The 20,063-nt window shown below is 41.9% G+C and overlaps 2 protein-coding genes across 3 annotated transcripts; one reads left to right on the plus strand and one right to left on the minus strand.

Annotated features, from left to right (window-relative positions):
* Positions 1–869: 869 nt before the first annotated feature.
* On the minus strand, positions 870–17,257 carry avl9 (AVL9 homolog (S. cerevisiase)). 2 transcript variants are annotated; one of them, XM_083681204.1, is made up of 16 exons: positions 17,096–17,257; positions 14,697–14,817; positions 13,414–13,496; positions 13,134–13,205; positions 12,706–12,795; positions 12,528–12,594; positions 12,150–12,190; positions 11,681–11,719; positions 11,511–11,580; positions 10,816–11,333; positions 9,758–9,892; positions 9,191–9,410; positions 8,882–8,999; positions 8,623–8,676; positions 3,061–3,149; positions 870–2,840 (listed from the first exon to the last, which is right to left on the minus strand). In XM_083681204.1, exons 1-16 carry the CDS (start codon positions 17,177–17,179, stop codon positions 2,716–2,718), a joined length of 1,926 nt encoding a protein of 641 aa, XP_083537330.1. In that variant the 5' UTR covers positions 17,180–17,257; the 3' UTR covers positions 870–2,715. The 2 variants fall into 2 exon arrangements, with proteins under 2 accessions (XP_083537330.1, XP_083537331.1); XM_083681205.1 differs by lacking the exon at positions 17,096–17,257 and adding an exon at positions 16,096–16,223.
* A 503-nt stretch (positions 17,258–17,760) lies between these two features.
* lsm5 (LSM5 homolog, U6 small nuclear RNA and mRNA degradation associated) lies at positions 17,761–19,974 on the plus strand (the record flags this gene model as incomplete). Its single annotated transcript, XM_083672094.1, has 5 exons — positions 17,761–17,806; positions 18,597–18,692; positions 18,874–18,901; positions 19,019–19,091; positions 19,403–19,974. The coding sequence occupies 5 exons, from the start codon at positions 17,761–17,763 to the stop codon at positions 19,433–19,435; spliced, it is 276 nt and encodes a 91-aa protein (XP_083528220.1). The 3' UTR covers positions 19,436–19,974.
* Between the last annotated feature and the right edge of the window lie 89 nt (positions 19,975–20,063).

The following is a 20,063-nucleotide window of genomic DNA, read 5'->3' on the forward strand; positions in this document are numbered from 1 at the left end:
GGGGTGGGTTCTTCCTCCTACCTGAAAACATGAGCACAGGTGCTTCATGACAAACCTTACTAGCATGTTTGGCTGCATCATGTTCCTTTGGCACTGTATTTTGAATGAACATTAATTTATTAAAAAACATACCAAAACAATCTTGAAAATAACTTAATTATTTCCATGTTGTTTTATGTGTTCAGGTTGATGAGGCAAAAGTATTGTCACCTGTTCTGCCAGATTATTCTTACTCTTGTGAGACCACAACACCACTTAGATTATTGATGATTTTGATGTTAGTGTTATCTCTTGTACAGTTGGATCTAGTAGGACACCCGGGGGAGTTATCCATGCCTTGGGGGCACGTCACAAAGCAGGACCAGTGGGTAAGCCATCTAGCTAGCTTGTATATTCCTCTGAAATAACTGCTGATTTATTTACTATTTCAAGCTGTTTTATTTTATGAAATCTAGAGCTACAGTGCCCTTTGCTCACATCCAAAAAAAAATCCCAAGACATCATCTACCGATCAACCTCTATTTGGCAAGACATGACCCAAAATATCAACAACATCAACAGTTCATAGCATTGCAGGCTTAATGTTTATGTAGTGTGAAAGGGATATGCAACCAAATACTAATCATAATATTTAATCATGTTTTTTCCAAATCTGGACTAAATACATAACATGCTTTTATTTATGCATATATATAGTTGTTACATGTGACATTTTGTACTTTGGCATGATATTTATTATTTGATCTAAAATCAAAATTGTTTAGTATGGAGCTAAAAATCTGTCATGGCCACTGTATATGAACCAAAATTAACTGTCTGACTTGGTGATCGTGCTTTGTGATATAAGATGTACTTTATTGTGCCCAGAGGGAAATGTGTCTTGGACATTTAAAGCCCTCTGTCATCTTTTTGTGTTGCATGTCATGTGACATGAATGTGTTGACAGCCAGCATCCACAGAGCCAGGCACTCCCCACAGACGCAGCTTTTTTCATCCCTGAGGTCTCTGGGTTCATCTGTCCCCATGATGTTGTCGTATTGTTATTGGGCGGCACGTGGCTGTGTTTTTGTCCGGTCGTGCGCCACGGCATGCGTGCCCCCCTACCCCCACCGGTCCTTTGTTTGGCTGACCTACATTTGAACACAGACCAGACCAGTCATCTCTCTTAACACAAGCTCAGATAAAAAGGATGACTTCTATCTTAGTGGTATTATTTTTCAGGAAAAGAGGAGTCAGTATTTCAGTTCCTCATTTAATGCAGCAATACAGTGTATATATATATATACATATTACAGTTTTTTGTCTCCAAATACTTCAAAAGCATCTGTCAGGAAAATATTTTGTGAATTTCAATTTACAATTCAGGGTACATTTTTAAATACATGTTGCAAATATAATGTCAGATATAAAAAGAAAAACAGCACTGACAACCGAAATCATATCATCCTTTTTTTTCAGAATTCAACAGCAACAAAATACAGCATATATACAGTGAAATCACAAGCTATGTAAATGTACTCAGAATTGAGTTTAAAAGCCATGACAGTAAATTAAGGAATGAAAGTACAATGTTCAGACAACTGACAAAAAGATGATTCTCATTACAGTTTAAAATCTTGACCTGATCTGAAAGGGCATGCTTACCTTACTTGTTACAAATCAGTTTCAAGTGATATGAAATACAGAGCAGAGATTTGTTCCAGTGTTGATATAGCAAAATAAAAGGAAATTACTTAGAATGATAATGTAAGAGTCAAACTATATACAACAAATAAATTAGTTATCCCACCCCAGCCTTCATCTTTAGATTCCAGTATTTAATTGTCTGACGCTACCCTTCACAAAATATATTATGCACTTAACAAAACATATAAAAGGCCTGCACTCTCCTTGAGGAATGACAAACGTGTGTAACCTGGCCAACATTAGGGTAATACCCAGTTAAAAACACAGATACTACATTGGATCTTGGGCTTCCATAACACCCATTATTTCAAAGGGTAGGGCTTTTCCCACCACCGGGCACTCTCTACACAATAGGTTTGGAAAGATCAATTAGAAAACCTGATCTTATATAAATCACTGGACTGGTCTTCTATTCCCTAGCAAGTGTTCAAAGACTCCCCAGCCATGTCCATCTTCTTACATCCCTTCCTTTCACTTTGTGTGAGTAAACAAACATCCAGAGATACACAGCAAACAAAGAACTCATCCTGATCAGCAGCCTCCAGCAATGGTTGAGTGATTTGTTTTGTTTCTTTACATTGAAAGTATTGCACCAGTATCAAGACAGACACACAGCGATTATATGCCCTGCTTACTGAAATACAGTTAAAGCAAAACACTTGTCAATGATAAAAATACAGCTGATAACCATCTTACACGACACGGCTACACAGTTGGAAGTATGTCGGAGCATGGATATGTATGTATTAACGACAGAACCGTCTTCTCCTCTGCCCTTTCCTCCATGCTGGAGCAGCTAGACCCTGGGCAGGGTGGAGGAGTAGGTGCAGACCTGGATCCCACTGTTAACACATCAGCAACATCAGGAGGCCTCTAAATCCTTACCCCCCTCCGGTCCAAACAAACAACCTGTATTTCCAACCCCAATTCTTCCTTTTGAATTAGCTGGTATTGAAAGGAGGGGGAGAGAAGAGGAGAGTGTAAGGAATAAGAGAGGGGTTGTTGGGTGGGGATTAGGGAGACAGGCAGTCAGGGGTTGACAGCAGGTGTCTCAGGACAGGCTGGACTAACTACGGCTGCAGGCTGGGCCAGTGTGGAGAACCAAGATGACATTGCAGACTTGGCACTGGTCAGCGCTCCCCCTACCGACTGACCTGAACATGGAAACAGGATAGAGTGGATCAATTACATGGATCAAAAAACTGATGGTCAAATAACTGTACTGTAATTTGATTTGAATGCAGTAAGTTACAGTTTTATTTTGTCTATCCAGGAGACAGTGTTTCTTAGGAGTCCTCTGTACTAATTTGAATAATTAGTATTCTAAGAGTTGGTTTACAAGACAACCAATTTAGTTTGGATGGGCAGACTCACCTACTGCCTTCCCAGTTTGGACAACGCTCCGACTTGTGGTGATCACAGCGTTTCCAATCTTCTTCCCCCGTTCGCTGTTCTGCACCGAGCTGCAATTCACAGGAAACAGTTTGAAGTTTCACAACCCATGTACCCAGAAATACACTCACCGTGTGACACACATTTGTCCTTTGTTTCGAAAGAAATAGCTCTCTCACTAAATGTTACCAAAGTTGTTATAGGATTACATAACTCAAGAAAGGTTGAGTAACTTGCCCCTATACCTGCGTAACAATGTAATTATTCTAGTTACAACATTGTATTAAAATGTTGTTTGATAATAATCAGGTAATTGTATGTTACAAAGCAATTTCTATTATACTATATAACAGCATATAAATACAATTGGTACTACACAGGTATAGAGGCAACTTGAAGACCTCATGAACTACTCAAGAAGACCTTCATTAGTAGAATCAGGGATCTTAAGTTTTGGATTAGATCAAAAGCCTGCATACCATGTAACTCTCTAGAACCAGGGTTGGTGACCACTGGCCCATCCCTGTAGTGTCCTGCCTCAGTGGCCTCTCTGACCCAGCGCCCCTCCCTAACTGCAGTGATTAGCCATAGTCCTCCAAGGCCTGTACATTACACAGCTGCAGAACAGGGACATGCACTAATCTTAGAGGACTTTCTAGCTGTCATTCACTGGCCCCTGACCTTTTCATTATGGCTTTCCAATTTCCACCCATGGAACTCTGTCCTGGTGGCCTGATCATTAAATCAGAAATATAAATCACCATTACGCTCCCCAACACACTTTATCTGCCTACAATAGCCTGGCAGTTTACAGAGAACATTTAATTGAATTACTATACGTCCCCGTCCCCCCCGACTCTGACTGCTGTTCCTGGTCCTCAGTGCTAAGCCCAGGCCGAGGGTACACCGAGTGCTCTCTGGTACAGTATCTTACACCAATACTGCCCGTCGGGCCAGGAGAGTGGAGGGGGAGAGGTGGAAATTATGGTGGGGCATACTCATAATTAGGATGCTGGCTTGTCCCTTGCACACATCCAACACTGATACCCTACTGTACAGTAGATACAAGACTTGGTCTCTCTCTTCACTCTCATGGTGACTCTCAATGTTTATAATAACTGATCTCTCACTGAAAGGCTGGTGTGTGCCAATCTGACACCCCTCTCTGAAAAAGAACCGAGCAAAAGCTGGCACTGTGCGGTTGGCATCAACACAAGGTGCCAGTGTGGTGTCTCTGCGACACAGACAGTGACATCACACAGCACTGTTGCTCACGGGACACCAGATTCATCACACAACCTCCGGTTGCTAGGAGCCTGGGCGACCAAGCGACACCAACGCAGTGCCTCGGCCCACACAGGCCCAACCCTCACTGCCTGACCCAAATAAACAGCCTCTAGTCAAGCACAGTACAACACAGCCCAACCTGCTCACAATAAAAACAGATCCTTTGTCAGCACAGTGACAGCAGACCCCTGCTGTATGGCCACAAAGTCAGTCACATGGCTTTATAATAAATTATTATAATTATTATAGTACGCCATGAGAGATAAGTCAAGATGAATAGGGCCAGCTATGTTAGAATAATACAGATCTCACACAGCACAATTACAAGGAAGTCAAGAGTTCCATTTTTTTTATCTTTTTTCAGACTAGTATAAATAGAAGGGGTGAAAGTGGCCAGCCAGGGCCCAGTTGGACAAAGAGTATTCATCAACGTGTGAGGTGAGACTGACAGGCTGAGTGGAAAAATTCTCAGATTCTCCTTCTCTCTCTTTACCACCCCACTGTAGACCTAAATACAACAAACTCTTTGCCCCCTTACCAGCCCCTCCTCCCCTGTCCCCCCTCTGGTCCCAGCTGGTTGCAGAAAAGGGCTCCATGTTTATTGATGCAGGGAGAGAGGGAGAGAGCTTTCCACTGTCACTGACTGATGAGGGAAACAAGGAAACACTTCAGCTCCAGGAAGCTGGGCTGACTGGGGGGCCTGCTTTGGGGCTGTGATGACTGATGGCTACACTGACCAATTAGACACCAAAAAGTGCCCACATTGTAAACATTTGTCCAATCTGGGTTCAGGCCCTGTAGGAGGTGGTGGTGTGGAGCAAGCCCTCCTGGTCTGATATACAGTGGCGTTTTCTACATCTGTCACAGTGACGGGAGGGAAGCATCAGACAATGTCAATAAACACATGATGATGATGCGTCTAAGAGGGTCATGGTGGTGTAGGGCCTAATAGGATATTATAAGGTTTGGAAATTTGGCTATATATTGTTAATAGCAAAGCATAACTTAATATTAATAATCTGACTCCAAGTAATTTAATGAACACTATGTGCAAAGAAATGTTGAGTTTTTGCTGAATTAGTGCAAGAATGGTGACATTAGAATGAATCAAATGAGGCTTTAATAATACTGTAAACTTATACAGTCTATCAATGGTAAATGATAGATTGGGAGAGAGTAGAGAGAGAGAAGGACAGGCCACATGATTTTTTTACTGTACTCACAATCAACAATTATCCCCGCATTCTGCTTTTATATCCCACTTCAACCACAGTATTTCAATTAGGAGCTGTTTGCAACGAGAACCAATGATTCCGCATCCTATCTGTTCTATTCAGCAGTGATGCAAACTAGTCACCTTTCGGCGAAATTCGCCGTTTTGAATTTAAAATAGGTCACCTACATGACTTGTGTAGATCCGATGATAAAAGTATTTTGGGGGGGGGTCAAACGGAGCCTGCCTGCCTTGTCCATTATGCGCGTTTGGATCACTACTGGCTGTCAGCGAACGAGTGAAGCGTGTTTGGAGCAATACTGGTTGTATCCAAGGCTTAACAACAAACAGACGGAAGGTGAGATGGTGATGAAGCATACTTCATGAGCTGTAACCGAAAAACAGGAAAGTTTTGGAAAGTTTGAGGTGAGAGCTAGTGTGGGGGAACAAGAATATTAACATTGTTAAGTATCTTGTTAGCTGGATCGAATCCTATTAGCTAACATTAGTAACATTATCTAATATAGCTGATCAAATAATTGAGTTTGTGGTGTGAAAATTACCTGGCTAACAAACTCAGACAGCTAGCTAGCTACAACATCGGAGGAGCTAACGTTAGTACCTTGAGGAACCAATTAGCTATAGTATAGTAGATAGTATTAACTGGTATACGATTCCTTGCTGTTCCTCAAGCTATAACGTTAGTTGCTCCCTGAACCCTGACGATTTGTGTGAAATGTGAACTAGTTAGCTAGCTAACTAACTACTATCTATGAACTAATGTTTTCCCTCTATGTGGTTGATTTTCAGAATGAGAGAATAAGGTGAAAGTGAGGCGTTGCTTGTTAAACAAGTGGATTCAAGGATCAAGTGCCTGAATCCACCAGTGCCTCCAGTCCTCTCTCTTTGTCAAATAAATCCCAGATTGTTCCTGTAATTTAAATGATACCGCACTTGATTAAATTAATGTTTTGTACCTTATGTTGCTCAGTCTTTGAATTGTTTTAGTTAGGGTTACGGTTAGTTGTTTGTGAATTGGACCAGAGTAATTGCCCCTCTGCAAAGTCCTCTTTAGTTTTGCAGCTAATTTGCCATCATTCTAGTGTAAGAACTTTCTATACCCTAATCCTAAAGTCACCAGAAATTAGCATTTAAAAGCTTATTTAAAAAAAAATAATAATAATAATCTTTCCAGGGGGGCATGCCCCCGGACCCCCCTAGCAGATCTGTGTTTCTCCTGCTCACGCATTCTACTCACCTTTTCCACCCCTAACCAGTTTGCATCCCTGATTTAGATGATACCACTACATTACCCATTACCACATTCTTGAGAGCTTGTAAAACTTCACTGAGAGATCACAGCCATTTGTCCCATATGGGGGCAGAATTGATGTTTTCCCCCTTCAGTGGAAGTGGTGAGATTGAGCCCCCCACCACACACACACCCTTGAAAATGCTGAATAACTCACTGTTCTTGCATAGAAAAGAACCCCTGCTCTGATACAAAGCTGGAGAAGGAAATGAGACACATTTATTCCTTAGAAGCTTAGATGGCCAACTGCCAAAGTTCCTGCTTGACTCTTCATACAGGCCATATACAGAGTTTATAGTGCACTCACTCTGTGTAACACACACCCCTACCGTTCCAGCACCTCATATTCCACAGACAACCATGCAGAAATCACTTCTGTCACATTGCCAACAACATTGACACAATTTACTCTAATCTTAAGTCTTAGAGAAGAAAGGGTATGAACTTTATTTGAAATGTGAGTCTTAATGAGCATGAAAATGTGCGCCACATTATCAACACACATTAGATTAAATTGAAAGTAATTTATGTAAAAAATCTCAATAAAAAAATAAGATATACATGATCTCTTATTTGTTGTAAGTCGCTTTGGATAAAGGCGTCTGCTAAATGCCATAAATGTAAATCTCTGCAATTCTTTCAGTTCAGTTAGTCTAAAATAATTTCTGGCTTTCTGTATGCCATTTTCCACCCTAAACACGTAGTGTAAGAGAGGGGGATTTTGAACAGGGCCGAGTCTGTTTGTTTGTTTGTTTACCAAGGCATTACGACAAAGTTCATGGGGGCCATGTCAAAGAATAGCAGAGGGAAAGCGAGAACCCCATATATCACCACCAAGCAGATCTGCCCATGTTCTCACCATAAAGCTATCAATAGATAAGTTAGGGATGAAGACACACATGGGGGGGGGGGGGGGGGGGTGCAAATATCTGATGCGTGACCCTAGAGGCTGTGCTTTGGATGGGGACACTCAACACGGCGGGATCGCTTTCCACCAAACTTCCTGGGATGAAACTGGAGCCCCCACACACACACACACCGAAGACGGCAGCTCTGTTTTTGAGAATGAAACTCTTTTATAATTAATGGACTCAGCTAATATGAGACCCCCTGACTGGTGTATTTCTAAAAGCACCATCACAAGCAGTCCAAAGTTATTAGTAGATTAGTACTCTATGAAATAGTGTGATTGCAGTCAAACAGGGCCCCTGCATAATTATAGACGGGGTATATTAAGTACAAAGCATAAGTGACACCATACTCCAAATTTGTTTGAATGGTCTAAATAGTACTTAGATGCAAAATAACATTTCATAAAGCGCAAACAATGAGCAATCTTACCACATAACGTCAGTCTAGACAGTGATTTCTCTCCTCCAAGACAAGTATCAAAATGGATCTAACAAAGCTCCATAGAATGTACATTTGTAAGCCAAGTATTCCACCAATGAAATTACACTGTCTATGATCAGAAACTATATAAGACATCATGCTGAAGTTTGACTGCTTCCGCTTCTCTGATAAATCTTCCATTGCACAGTCATAGAGAAACCTCCATATGTCACCACAGGGTGGCAGCAATCAGCAAGTTTTTATCATGTCAACTCCTGTCATTTCGCTGATGCAGGACACAGGCAATTTATAATTCAAGCTTTGCTGTAAAAAAAAATTTACATTGTGAGATATATTATAAAACATATGTTCAATAGATTTCAATTGAAGTGGTACTCACTGTGAGAATCTTAATTTCACATCCCCGACATTGTACTGTCCTTGGAAGGGGTGGCTGAAATAAACAAAATATAGCACAGGTCACTCATTATTAGCATACAAAAAATAGAGTCAATGTAGACAATAGACAACATAATATATTCAAAACTTTTCTCAGAGAGTAGTGAACATCATTTGCAAGTTGCCAGGATTGGAGCAGTGAAAGACCCAGCTACCCATTGCCAAGCCCAGGCACATCCCCCACGTGGGTCACTACCTACCCTGGAGTGATCTCAGCCATGGCTGGGTGCTTGTTGCTGAACCACACTCTGTAGTTGTGAGTGATCTTCCAGGCTGAGATGAAGGGAATGCCGTAATCAGCCAGCAGCTTCTCATTATCTGGAGAAGAAGGATCATCAGAGACACTCAGTACACTTAATCAACAGTCATTTTCAGGATTGGCAGCATGGATCCAGTATATCAGATATGTATGATATTTTCCACTGCAAGCATCATGTGATTATTAAATGTACTTATGAAGCGTGGTGACCATGGCTGTCATAGAGGACTGACTGACATGTGGAGCCTACCTTCCTGTAGTGTGGAGGAGAGCAGGGAGTGGACATAGAGGCCAAACTGGGCACGGATCCACTCGTCTCCTCCCTCCCAGCCTGTTCCATCCAGGAAGACGTCCTCACGGTTCTCTGTTACATGTTTGACCAGGTAGTCTGCGAAGCGTAGGTCAGCTGTGGTCAGGCCCAGCAGCTTCCGCAGCTCAGGGTCCTGAATCTGGATACGGGCTTCGTCCACCTGCCAGGGTGCACACGTGCCACACACACACACAGGGTTTGGACTAATGGAGGACAAGGAAAAAAGTATAACTATGTGCTGTGGGACACACAGTAATTCAAGATGGGGATATGGGGTCAAATCAGATAGGTAGGCCTTCACAAGTTCAACACTCGCTATGAACACAGAGCATAGGTCTGTACAAGAAGGATAAGGACTTGATATCTGTAACCCAGAAACATGACAAACATACAACATACAAACATTTGATATGTTATGACAAGCTCCAACTAGTACACCCAGTTGTGAAGAGTGTGAGACTGGGTGCATGTCGGACCACAGGACCCTGGGGAGAGAGCAGGACTCACATCAACAACGGCGTCACTCAGGTGCCTCTGCTGGCGGAAGAGAATGTTGGTTGCCCCAGCAACAAAGCCACGAACCGTCACATCAGACAGGAGGTGGTGCTGTTGCAGGGCCATGTACGGCAGGCACAGGTAACCCTGGTAACAAAAGCCAAGTCAACAGGGCAAAGATCACTTACTAATGAATATCAACTATCAAGGGGGGGGGGGGGGGGGGCAGGTGTCTTCTTTTTTTTCTACATTTAATTCAGATCTCGTGTTCTTGTGATGGTCTGTGTGACAGTATGTGAAAGTCTGTGCGTCATCTAGGCTACTGGTTAAATTGTGTGACTGCTGTTGGATTCTATGCTTTTCACTTGCACTAACCACTATGTTATTCTCCCGTCAAAAGTCACCAGAATTGCTTGTTTAACAGGTGATAGGCAACATTTACATAGGGTCGGGACATCTTCTGTCATTGTCAGAATCGGGACAAATAGCCAAAATGCAAGGTATTCAATTTACTCCATCTCCATCTTGCATTACGTTGCTCTCTCTCACTAAATGCGATCACTGTGTTTGGTGATGCACAGCTATTTATCGGGTCCGGGCCTAGTGTCATTTACCTGAGACCTGATCATTTCATGCTTTTCACTCACACTAACCACTATGTTATTCTACCATAAAAATACACCAGAATTTGCTTGTTTAACAGGCGAAGGAGGAGGGACACAGCCCCCCCTTCACAACATTTTAGGCAGCACCCCCTCGTGAAATACACTTCGTACGTCCCTGTCAAGCATGTGGTTAACTACAGTGTGCCTTCTAGATAAGGGCTACTGTGTCAGAGAAGGGGCATACCCAACATAATACAATGTTTGCAATGGGATATGGTTGTCAAGACAAAGTCAATGTCCTAGCGATAAACCAGACCTTGCCTGTTACCACAAGTCAACAATCAAATTTGATATGTGGGTGGGGTGAAATGCAAATAGTTAGTATGTAAATAATGTATAAAGTGAGCTGGTGTCCATCCCTGTGGCTCAGACCAGCTGGATGGTGGATGATGCGAGGTACTGTACCTTGGTAAAGATGGCGAGGGGCAGGCCATACTGATCTTCTTCCAGTCCAGACACCAGCCCCTGTGTGACCGCCCCCTGCCCCCCTGCTGACTGGGGCTGCACCGTAATGGGGATGCCTGGCTCCGAGTCAAAGGTCTCTGGGTGTTCCAGACCTGACTCCCTCTCCTCAGCAGGGTCTTTGGGGACACCCTCCTCCAGCACGCTGGGGTCCAGAGTCTCCCAGTCGCTCTCAGAGGAGTCTGGTGAGGTGCGGGACGGGGGCTTCAGGTGGTGGTTGTCCCCTGCCGTGGCGGTCTCAGAGGCTGTTGCTGTTCTCTGGAGAGCATCGGAGGGGGTCTCTTCTCCAAAGCCCTCGATCGATTCTCCTACTAGCTCCAAGGTAGCGTTAGCAATGTCAGTGACAGAGACTGAGACAAACTCCTCGGCCCCCGACACACACTCTACCAGACTGATGTCCTCAGACACGCTGCTCTTGGGTCTATAGTGGGAGGAGTCTGCCAGGCCATGCTCTATCATACCTTCGGGAACACACATAAGCATTGACTTCAGTATGATATATAATCAAACACCACTTAATCACTGATTTCATCAAGAGACTTCACTTATTACAGAGGCAAGACAAATTACATCAACATTTGGTGCACTAGAAAAACACCCATGATAAATGAAGTAAAACATCAAAAATATTTACTTACCTGGAAAAAGTGACAGTACGGTCATCAGAGCTCCTACTAGTCTGTTGACAGGAGACACATAAAACAGGACCTAGGGAGAAGACACACACACACATAAACACATTAAGACACACACAAACACAATAAGGTCATAGAGGGGGCACATATCACATCTTAATTAAAACTCTCACCTTCTTCTCCAGCAGAATCAGCTTGAAGAGAATAAGAACCTGAGGGGGAATGTGAGGGGAAAGTTAATGAAGCACATTAATTCCCCTCATACTAACTGCGATCTTGGAAAAGTGGCTTAGATGAGACTTCCATTTGCATGTGAATCAACTACTTTGCGGTATAAACACTATTTTATAGCCCTGTTTAAGCTGGTATTTACTAAGCAACTATTTGGTAACTATGTGGCAACAAGGGGTACTTTTTGGCACTGAAACTACCCCTGAACGAAATAGAGACCATTAGTAACTATCTGTTACTAAATGGCACAGAATTGTGCTTCAGTCAGTTAATCTCAATGAAACAGTAAGCATAATTAATATGCAATAACAGTATTACCCAGTACTTTCTAAGTAAGAAGCTGCTAAATACCAGGCTGTAAAATGGGTTACAAAGGGTTACCCAGATTGCTTGCCTAATACACAATTTTACCTTGTGTCGAAAGTGCAATATCAAATCTCTTGGTGACAACCCTGTAGGGAAAATTGGTAGAAGGTTATGAAAGTGGAATTTGCTTTAAATAAAACATTTCAATAAAACAGAAACAACATTTTCAGGTCTCTTTGAAAATAAACTAGTGATCAGCTGATGTGTTATGTATTGAGGTTATTACTCAAAGTCACAAGTCACAAAAAACAAGAGCAAGACAGCTTAAGAAATGTAGCCTGTTTTCTCTAAACCTTAAATTGGCTAATTGATGAGCATGCGGGGGCCATGGGGTCTAGCTTGATTGGGCATCAATGATACTGTGGGGGGTCTCTCACACACAAACCCCCCCACAGTATCTTTGTTTTATTTTAATTATTTTACCCAGGTAGACTTGTGAGCCCTCCAGAGTCGTCCCTCTTAGAGACCCATTCATGTGTTCATACAGTTCCTACAGAAACACACAGGGAGATGGGAAGTAAGATGAGGTCCCAACTCACAGGAGAAAGTACAGCCGGGTTTGACATCTGAAGGGTTTGACATCTGACCCTGATACACTCACCTTTAAAATGGATATCTGGGAGAAGTCTTTCTCCTCAAAGTAGGCGTGTGTGATGAGCTGTAATTTTGCTTGGAGTAGACCATATAGAGGCTGAAAAATAGGACAAAAACACCAGTCAGTAGAGGGCCCATATGCAACACCATCTCCTATTACCCAGCGTGCCACTCCCAGCCCTGTCAGCTGTTCTGTCACTGTGAATTAAGGGAGCTTTTTGCTGACCCAGGGGTCACACAGTGCTTGAGGAGGAGACCTTTTTTCTGATATTCCACTCCCCACCCACCCCCAGCATTGGACCGTTAACAGACGTCATCGGACAGGAGTATCCTTAGGGAAACAGTTTGACCTTTAACCTCCTCCCCCTCATATAGTTATAGTCACAGCTCTCCCTCGCTCTATCCACAGCCTGGTCACATGACAAGTTGACTCACCACTCGACTGAGTACACAGACACTCTTCTGGACCGTCTCCCTGGTGACGTCTGCCTGTCGGACCTTCAGGGCCTGAAAAAAAGGAAAGCTCTGAGAACACTGTGTGACCATTTCCTGACCGCTTCCCGACAGTACACTTAATGGTATCTCTGCTGCAGTCATCAAAGATAACAGAGAGAAGAGACATTCTTCTGAAAATGTTCTGAAATTGCTGAATTAATGCTTGCTGTGTATATTAAACAAATGCATCTGTAAAACATATTAAAGTTCAGAAACAAACCTTAGCTTCTATTTGGCGATAACAGGATACTCCATACACACATTTCATGTCGCCAAGAGGGGGGAGGTGAAAATAAACGGTGTCTGCAAAAACAAGGAGATCAATCACATACACATTCAACATCTCTCATGAACCCTCTCTGCTCTGAGAACTGCAACAACAGGACCATTTCTGCATGAGAGCATACAAATGATCATTGCCGTGGCTCATTATATGACTTCCTCAATAAACTGATCAGCACATGATTCCAAGCACTGAAGAATCACAGTAATAAACCTAATGAGGTTATGCTACTAATAACAGGCATAGTAGGCCTTGCAACTGCCTACATGTTGGATTAGGATATAAACAAAGCCCAGAGCATTGAAAATGTATTCAATTTTAACAAAGAAGGGAAGGGGAGGAGAGGGAGCCCAGAGGCGATCAAGATGATGAGATTTCTAATGTTGTTAAGGAATCCTCTCTAGCGCCACACCAACACAACAACCAAGGCTACGTCTCATCCAAGGCCTTGGGGTGATTATCCAGAGGTCTAGCATGCTGGCAGTGGCACAGGGACATTTGAAGAGCAATAACTGCACTGTGTTTTCCAGCAGGCAGCAGCCCTCAGCTCTTATGATCTCGCATGACTCTTTCTCATGTTGTTGTTTTCTGCTCTGCTTGTTGTGAACTGCTTTGAAGAAGCTGCATCTATTTTTTATTGTTTTACAACTGTCAAGAACCTGTGACCAAACACATTGGGCCTACAGTGTGTAGATATATATATATATATATATATATATATAGACTGATAGCAAGTACTCACTGAAATTGCTTTGAATGTTAACAAAGACTGAAAAACACTTTATTTACTGGTCAGTCTTATCTTTTAACACAAACTTTATCTATAATATGATGTGTCCCTCTCATTTAACGAATACATACAGACCCACCACAAGGGCGTGTGTTTCTAGTCAACATTGTGAACTGAGTGCACTCTCCCAGCTCAAAAACACAGCCAGCAGATCAAATGAGAGATCACATGAGTGCTGAAGGCCTCAGTGAAGGCCTCAGTGACAGGAACAACACAGGGTGCTGCTTGCCAAGAAGGGCCTCAATGGCCCAGCAGCTCTCAATCTGAATACAGCCTCAGCCTTCTCATTGTGCATTTATCACACTGTTAGGCAAACATAACCCATGTGATAGCTCATGGGGAGACTTTTATGGAACCCAATTGCAATGGGTCAAACAATAGTACACAGGGTGAAAAGGATGAGAAAGGAGGCAAATGTCTGTCTATCTACCTTCTTGGTAATTGTGGGCACCATCAGGGAGGGCCAGGAAGGGTAGGTACTTCCACTCCTCTGGCAGGGAGCTGCTGTCGTGACCCTCTTCAGGAATGAGTGGAGGGTAGGAGAACTCCACCTGAGGATGAGGAGAGAGAAAACAGGTAAAGGTAAGACCTATTATGGTCACCACTTGTTGTTGTAAGGCAGAAAAACCTAATACTCCACAAAAGGACATTGCCGTAAACTTCGATGTTATATAGGTTGTGGATTTGATTCCTGCTGGGACCATATATATTGAAATGTATGCACTCACTGCAATGTAAGTCGCTTTGGACAAAAGCATCAGCTAAATGGCATATTATTATATTATATATTATATTGACCAGGCATTTTGCACCAGTGAAATGTTTGTTCAAAATATGGAAATGAAATACAGTACTAAGCAAAATACATGAAACTGTCTTGGTAAAATCTGTCCTGAGGACTGATGTAGGGAAAATAAGAGAACAGTGTACAGTGAAGATCACAGTAATCCAGATGAAGAGGGCTATTCACACTTATCATGTGACTCTGACTATGAGTCACAGCCTCAGGAAACATTTCCATTTCCAAGGTCTTCCACTGTAGTCAGCTGGTCATATAAACTAGTTAAACTGGAAATCTGCCTCTGCGGTACAAAAGGCCAAATAACCACAACCTTGTCAAACCAGCTGTGTACAAAGCATTTTAATAGCTCGTTACTCCACCCTGAGTAATTATACAACAAAAGACTAACATGTTTTTGTTTTTTTTATGCAGAGAGTTCCTTGATATAAATACAATATGAACTAATAGGGCTCACTCAAGATCCATTGAAGACTAATTGTGAAGTAAAGCAATTTAATAAAGGACATCACAGAGCATGGTCCCTCTGAATACTATCATGTGACAACAGAAGCAGTTCACTGACATCCACCCTCACTCTCCTTATACACCATATACATTTTCCCTCACTGCCGCTTTCACCGGTCCAACCCCCTGCATGCATGTGACAGACAGGTGTTATTTGGAGCCATGAAAACACAGGTCCCCAGACTGCAGCCTCCGAAGGTGAGTGAGGTGCCACCCTAACCCCTCACCCACTCTGAGAAACATGTGCTGCACCACTACATTGTCATATCCCTCCATTATGCCTCCCGCCAGCCAAACAGATGGAGAGCAGGAGCCAGAGAGAGAGAACCCAATCTTCTGATACCCTGCAGGAGGTCAGGCCCCTATCAGATAACAGTTAATACCTCTCTGTCTCGTGAAGACATAGGCTATTACCTGAAACAAAGTGCACCTCCTGTCTGGTTTTACAGGCTTATAACAGTTTTTGGTGGTTTTCGGGAAAGGGGGGGGGGGCTTTGGCCTATTTCTCATACACAAACCTCACTTGTATCATTGGAGAACAATAGCTGTGTCTCTCAGCTCTCAGACATGAGCAACTGGAACCTATGCCCTTCTCTTTTCTTGTGACAAAAAACAGGTGGAAAGCAGCATTCAACAAAGAACAATAAACACAAAAAGTGATTGTTGTCTGGACTGCTTGCAGGTTGCAGTGGACTTGCCCTGAACATAGCAGCGGCTAAAATGTAATTATTAGGGAAAAGAAACAGAACAAAACTAAGAAATTAAGCATTAGGTTATTGAGCAGAAGTTTGTGTGATATAGCCATACTGTATCATCTAATTACATAAAGGTGTAAAAAGCTCTTGGGACTTTTGGGGAACTTTCAAACCCATTGTGTACGTCAAGCTCTACTTCATTGCAAATGACTGGCTACTGGCTGTGTTAAACTTTAGCCTAATCCCTGAAACTAAGATCACTGTGACAACAAAACTGCAAGCTGTGTGCTGTAAACTTTCTTAGGACTGCCCATTTATAAAAATTTTAAAAAAAGAATAATTAAAAAAATAACAACTGTTGGCCGTGTATAGAGTATATAGTACAAAGATAAAATAGATTTTGGGTGGGCACCTTGACATGAAACCTCAAGGAGCTAGTAATGAGGAGGGAAACTGAAGACCTCTGGTGAAAGGCCACATCAATGAACAGTGCATGCAAACACATAGACCAGTCCTAATCATTCTTGCATTTAGGCTTCCATTGATCATTTACATGCACTAGAGTAAAAAAAAACTACAAAAACATGCTTGTTTGTTGACAGCTGTCATGGCATGCTGTGTCGAACAACATTCTCTCTACCCTGTGCAATTTCCAAATAAATAGTCTGTTATCTCATCTGCCAGCCAGCTCAATCACTAAACCCTTCGTACGTGAAATTATATGTGCCGATGCGTGTGTTGTTCTGCTGACCCGTCCATCAGATGCTTAGCAGCTCCTGTGGCGCTAACATATCAAGCTAGTTAGCATGCCGCATGAGCTTCACAAACCTGACAGCCTTTCTTGTGGTGAAATCCAACCACCACTATATGCAATACGGGTCCCTTCAGTTCATCTTTGCCATGCGACTCCATGGCCCCAGGTATTTGGGTAGTGTGTTTTTCAATTGCGGGTCCAATGTAAACAGGGTACTGACGCTGGTTTTCCTTGCATCGACGTCCGCAACCAGTCACACAAATTTCTCTTCCGCTTCGTCTGTGTTCAGTAGTAAGGTGACGTCACCTAATAGACTTGTAGCGCCACCGCTTGGCAATCACGATTCCTACGGTCTCCCATCACTCATTTTGTCAAAATATTGCAAAAAACTACCCATAAAATAGTCGAATCTGTGTATGGAGCTATCCATAAAATGAGTTTGACTGGTATCAATAAAAATCATAACTGTCTTATTGCAATAGACAACATCGTCATTCAATTTAAAAAAACACAAATAACAACAACACCTCACTACATTGCAATTAAGTCATCAAATAATTACATTTACATATTATATAATTAATGTTACATCAAAGATAATTAATCTGGTTACATCAAATACCTGTATACCATCTCTGGTTACGTTGTTGTTTGAACGATAGTTCTTTAATCGATTGTTTTGGTCTGCTTATCATCTTTCATTTTTCCTATTGATTACATTAGTCTTATTCAACTAAACATGGCGGCTACACCAGCTACAAACCCATCGCAGTTGCTCCCTCTTGGTTCGTATGTTTTTTAACGATATCTTTATTTTACAGTTACAAGCATCCTGTTGATCCCATAGGTAGTCGTTTTGTATATATGTTGGCAGATGTGTGCAATGCAAGGCTGATATTTAGTTAGACCGTAGTGTCAGCATGAGTAGCATGACCGCATTGCTTTGACAGCAAGCTAGTAGAGCAAAGTAAAATCGACGGTAAAAGTAACACCAAAGGCATACTAGCTGACGTTATCTAACCACGTGATTGCCACAATGTTGCAAAATACGAATCGAATAGGTAGTAACTGTCTTGTTATTTGGTGTGTAGCTTGGTATTGAACTAACGAACAACGTTAAAAAATCTCGCGGGAAAGATGATGCTCCGACTCCCAGTTTGAATGAATCCCTAATCAACCCGTCATAGAACTGACAGACTGATGACTCCCTATTCTTCATGACAGTCATACCTGTTATACATATAACAATACAATTATGTAACGTTGCCCCAGCCAATTGGGTAGGCTACATCTCATAGGTTGGGATAGATGTTAGCAAGATGGTGAACAGAGGGCAAGATGCATTACCATCTTGTTTAAACCTATCCAATTCTTTAAGATCCAAATAAGTGCCCAGACAGGGGTAGGAGTTGAGCTAGGCACTTATTTGGATCTTAAAGAACTTATTTGGATCTTAATGACTGATCAAAGAAGTCATGTGAAGAGTTGAATGATACAAGCGGCAGGCAGTGCTGCCTCAGAAGTGTAGTGCTATTCTAATTCCTGTCATTTCCCACATCTTTTTCTTTCTTTTAGAGCTCGTGGACAAATGTATTGGTTCTCGTATTCACATAGTCATGAAGAATGACAAAGAAATTGTTGGCACCTTGTTGGGTTTCGATGATTTTGTCAGTATCCTTTCCAGAAATATTTCCAACATCTCATTGTGCACAATTGTTGTAGTATATACTTGCTATTATATTTAGTTTAACCCATTAGGCATTGCAGGCTATCATTAACAATGTTTCATACCGTACACAGGCTATTCATATTGTCAACACTGTGTATGGAATCTTCCTTTACCATATTACAGACATGGTGCTTGAGGATGTGACAGAATTGTAAGTATCATTTAAGGATTGATATCACAGGGCTACATTAAAGTAGCCTATAAAGTAGAATATGATTGCTCAGATTGTTCTCTTGGTGTAATCAAGTCTTTGATGACTGTGTTTTAGTGAAATAACACCAGAGGGAAGAAGGATAACTAAACTGGACCAGATCCTACTCAATGGTAACAACATTACAATGGTAAGCAAATATCAATCATTAGATGGTCAAATGCTGTAGTATTTTGCAACCAAATGTTACTTCAAAAGGAAAGTACACACATACAACTTGTTTCCAGGTGTAAGGTGCATAAATTGTCAAAGGAATGGAAGAAAACACCTGCACACTGCCGTATGCTCCCATGCGGCTTATATGTTTCAACTAAGTAGGTTTTCGTCAAGCCTGATCAGACCTACTCTGTTGAAACGTTGTATGAACAGCATGGGAGCAGGCAGTTCCTGTTGTACTGACTTGTCACTACTACTACTATTCCTTTCTCAATTATTTTCCAGCTCATACCTGGAGGCGAAGGGCCTGAAGTATGAAAAGAGAAGCAGTGTAACGCTGACACCTTTTTATGTTGTGGGTGTATTGTATACTTGCCTTCCCTTTCCTAAGTTGGTGATTATTTTCATTTTTGGTATTTTTATTTTGAGGAAATATTTTTTGTAACAAAAGCTTTCCTAATGGAGCGTTGATAAACCTGTGTACAGTGCAGCGATTGATTTGAACTTAAACATGTGTAAAATGACTCATATGTGGTATGAAACCAGTTTTTGTTATGAATAAATCACAAAATGATTTGTAATTGAAATGAACCACCTCAGTTGTATTCCTTTTTAACCCCTAAATCTGCATGTAGTGAGCCATGTTAGGGAAATTAAATGTCTATTGTGTTTACATTAATATTACTCTACAATGGTTCAGTCATGAAATGACTTCTGAAACATAGGTTACTGTATGCAGCCTCGGCAGTGCTGTGTAAGAGATTGTTAGACGTTACACATGGCACTAAATTGAGCAGTCATACTCATGACTGATTTTTTTTTTCTTTCCGCAAACAAATAAAAACTCATGAGCAGAAGGGTTGCTTGGACAATAGAATCTCTTGGAAAATAGAATAACTGTTAATCAATGGCTCAAAAGTTGCAATCTTGAGTTTCTCAGTCCATG

The sequence above is a fragment of the Argentina silus genome (genome assembly GCF_951799395.1).
Source record: "Argentina silus genome assembly, chromosome: 1".
Lineage (NCBI taxonomy): Eukaryota > Metazoa > Chordata > Actinopteri > Argentiniformes > Argentinidae > Argentina > Argentina silus.

Bases quoted from the DNA above. Each gene is read 5' to 3' on its own strand.
- avl9 (XM_083681204.1), bottom strand. From the start codon at position 17,179: ATGGAGTCGCATGGCAAAGATGAACTGAAGGGACCCGTATTGCATATA. The intron at 11,581-11,680 runs GTGAGAGTTTTA...TCTTCTCCCTAG, and splicing joins TGATTCTGCTGGAGAAGAAG to GTCCTGTTTTATGTGTCTCC. The intron at 8,677-8,881 runs GTAGGTAGTGAC...TGTTTATTTCAG, and splicing joins ATGGCTGAGATCACTCCAGG to CCACCCCTTCCAAGGACAGT.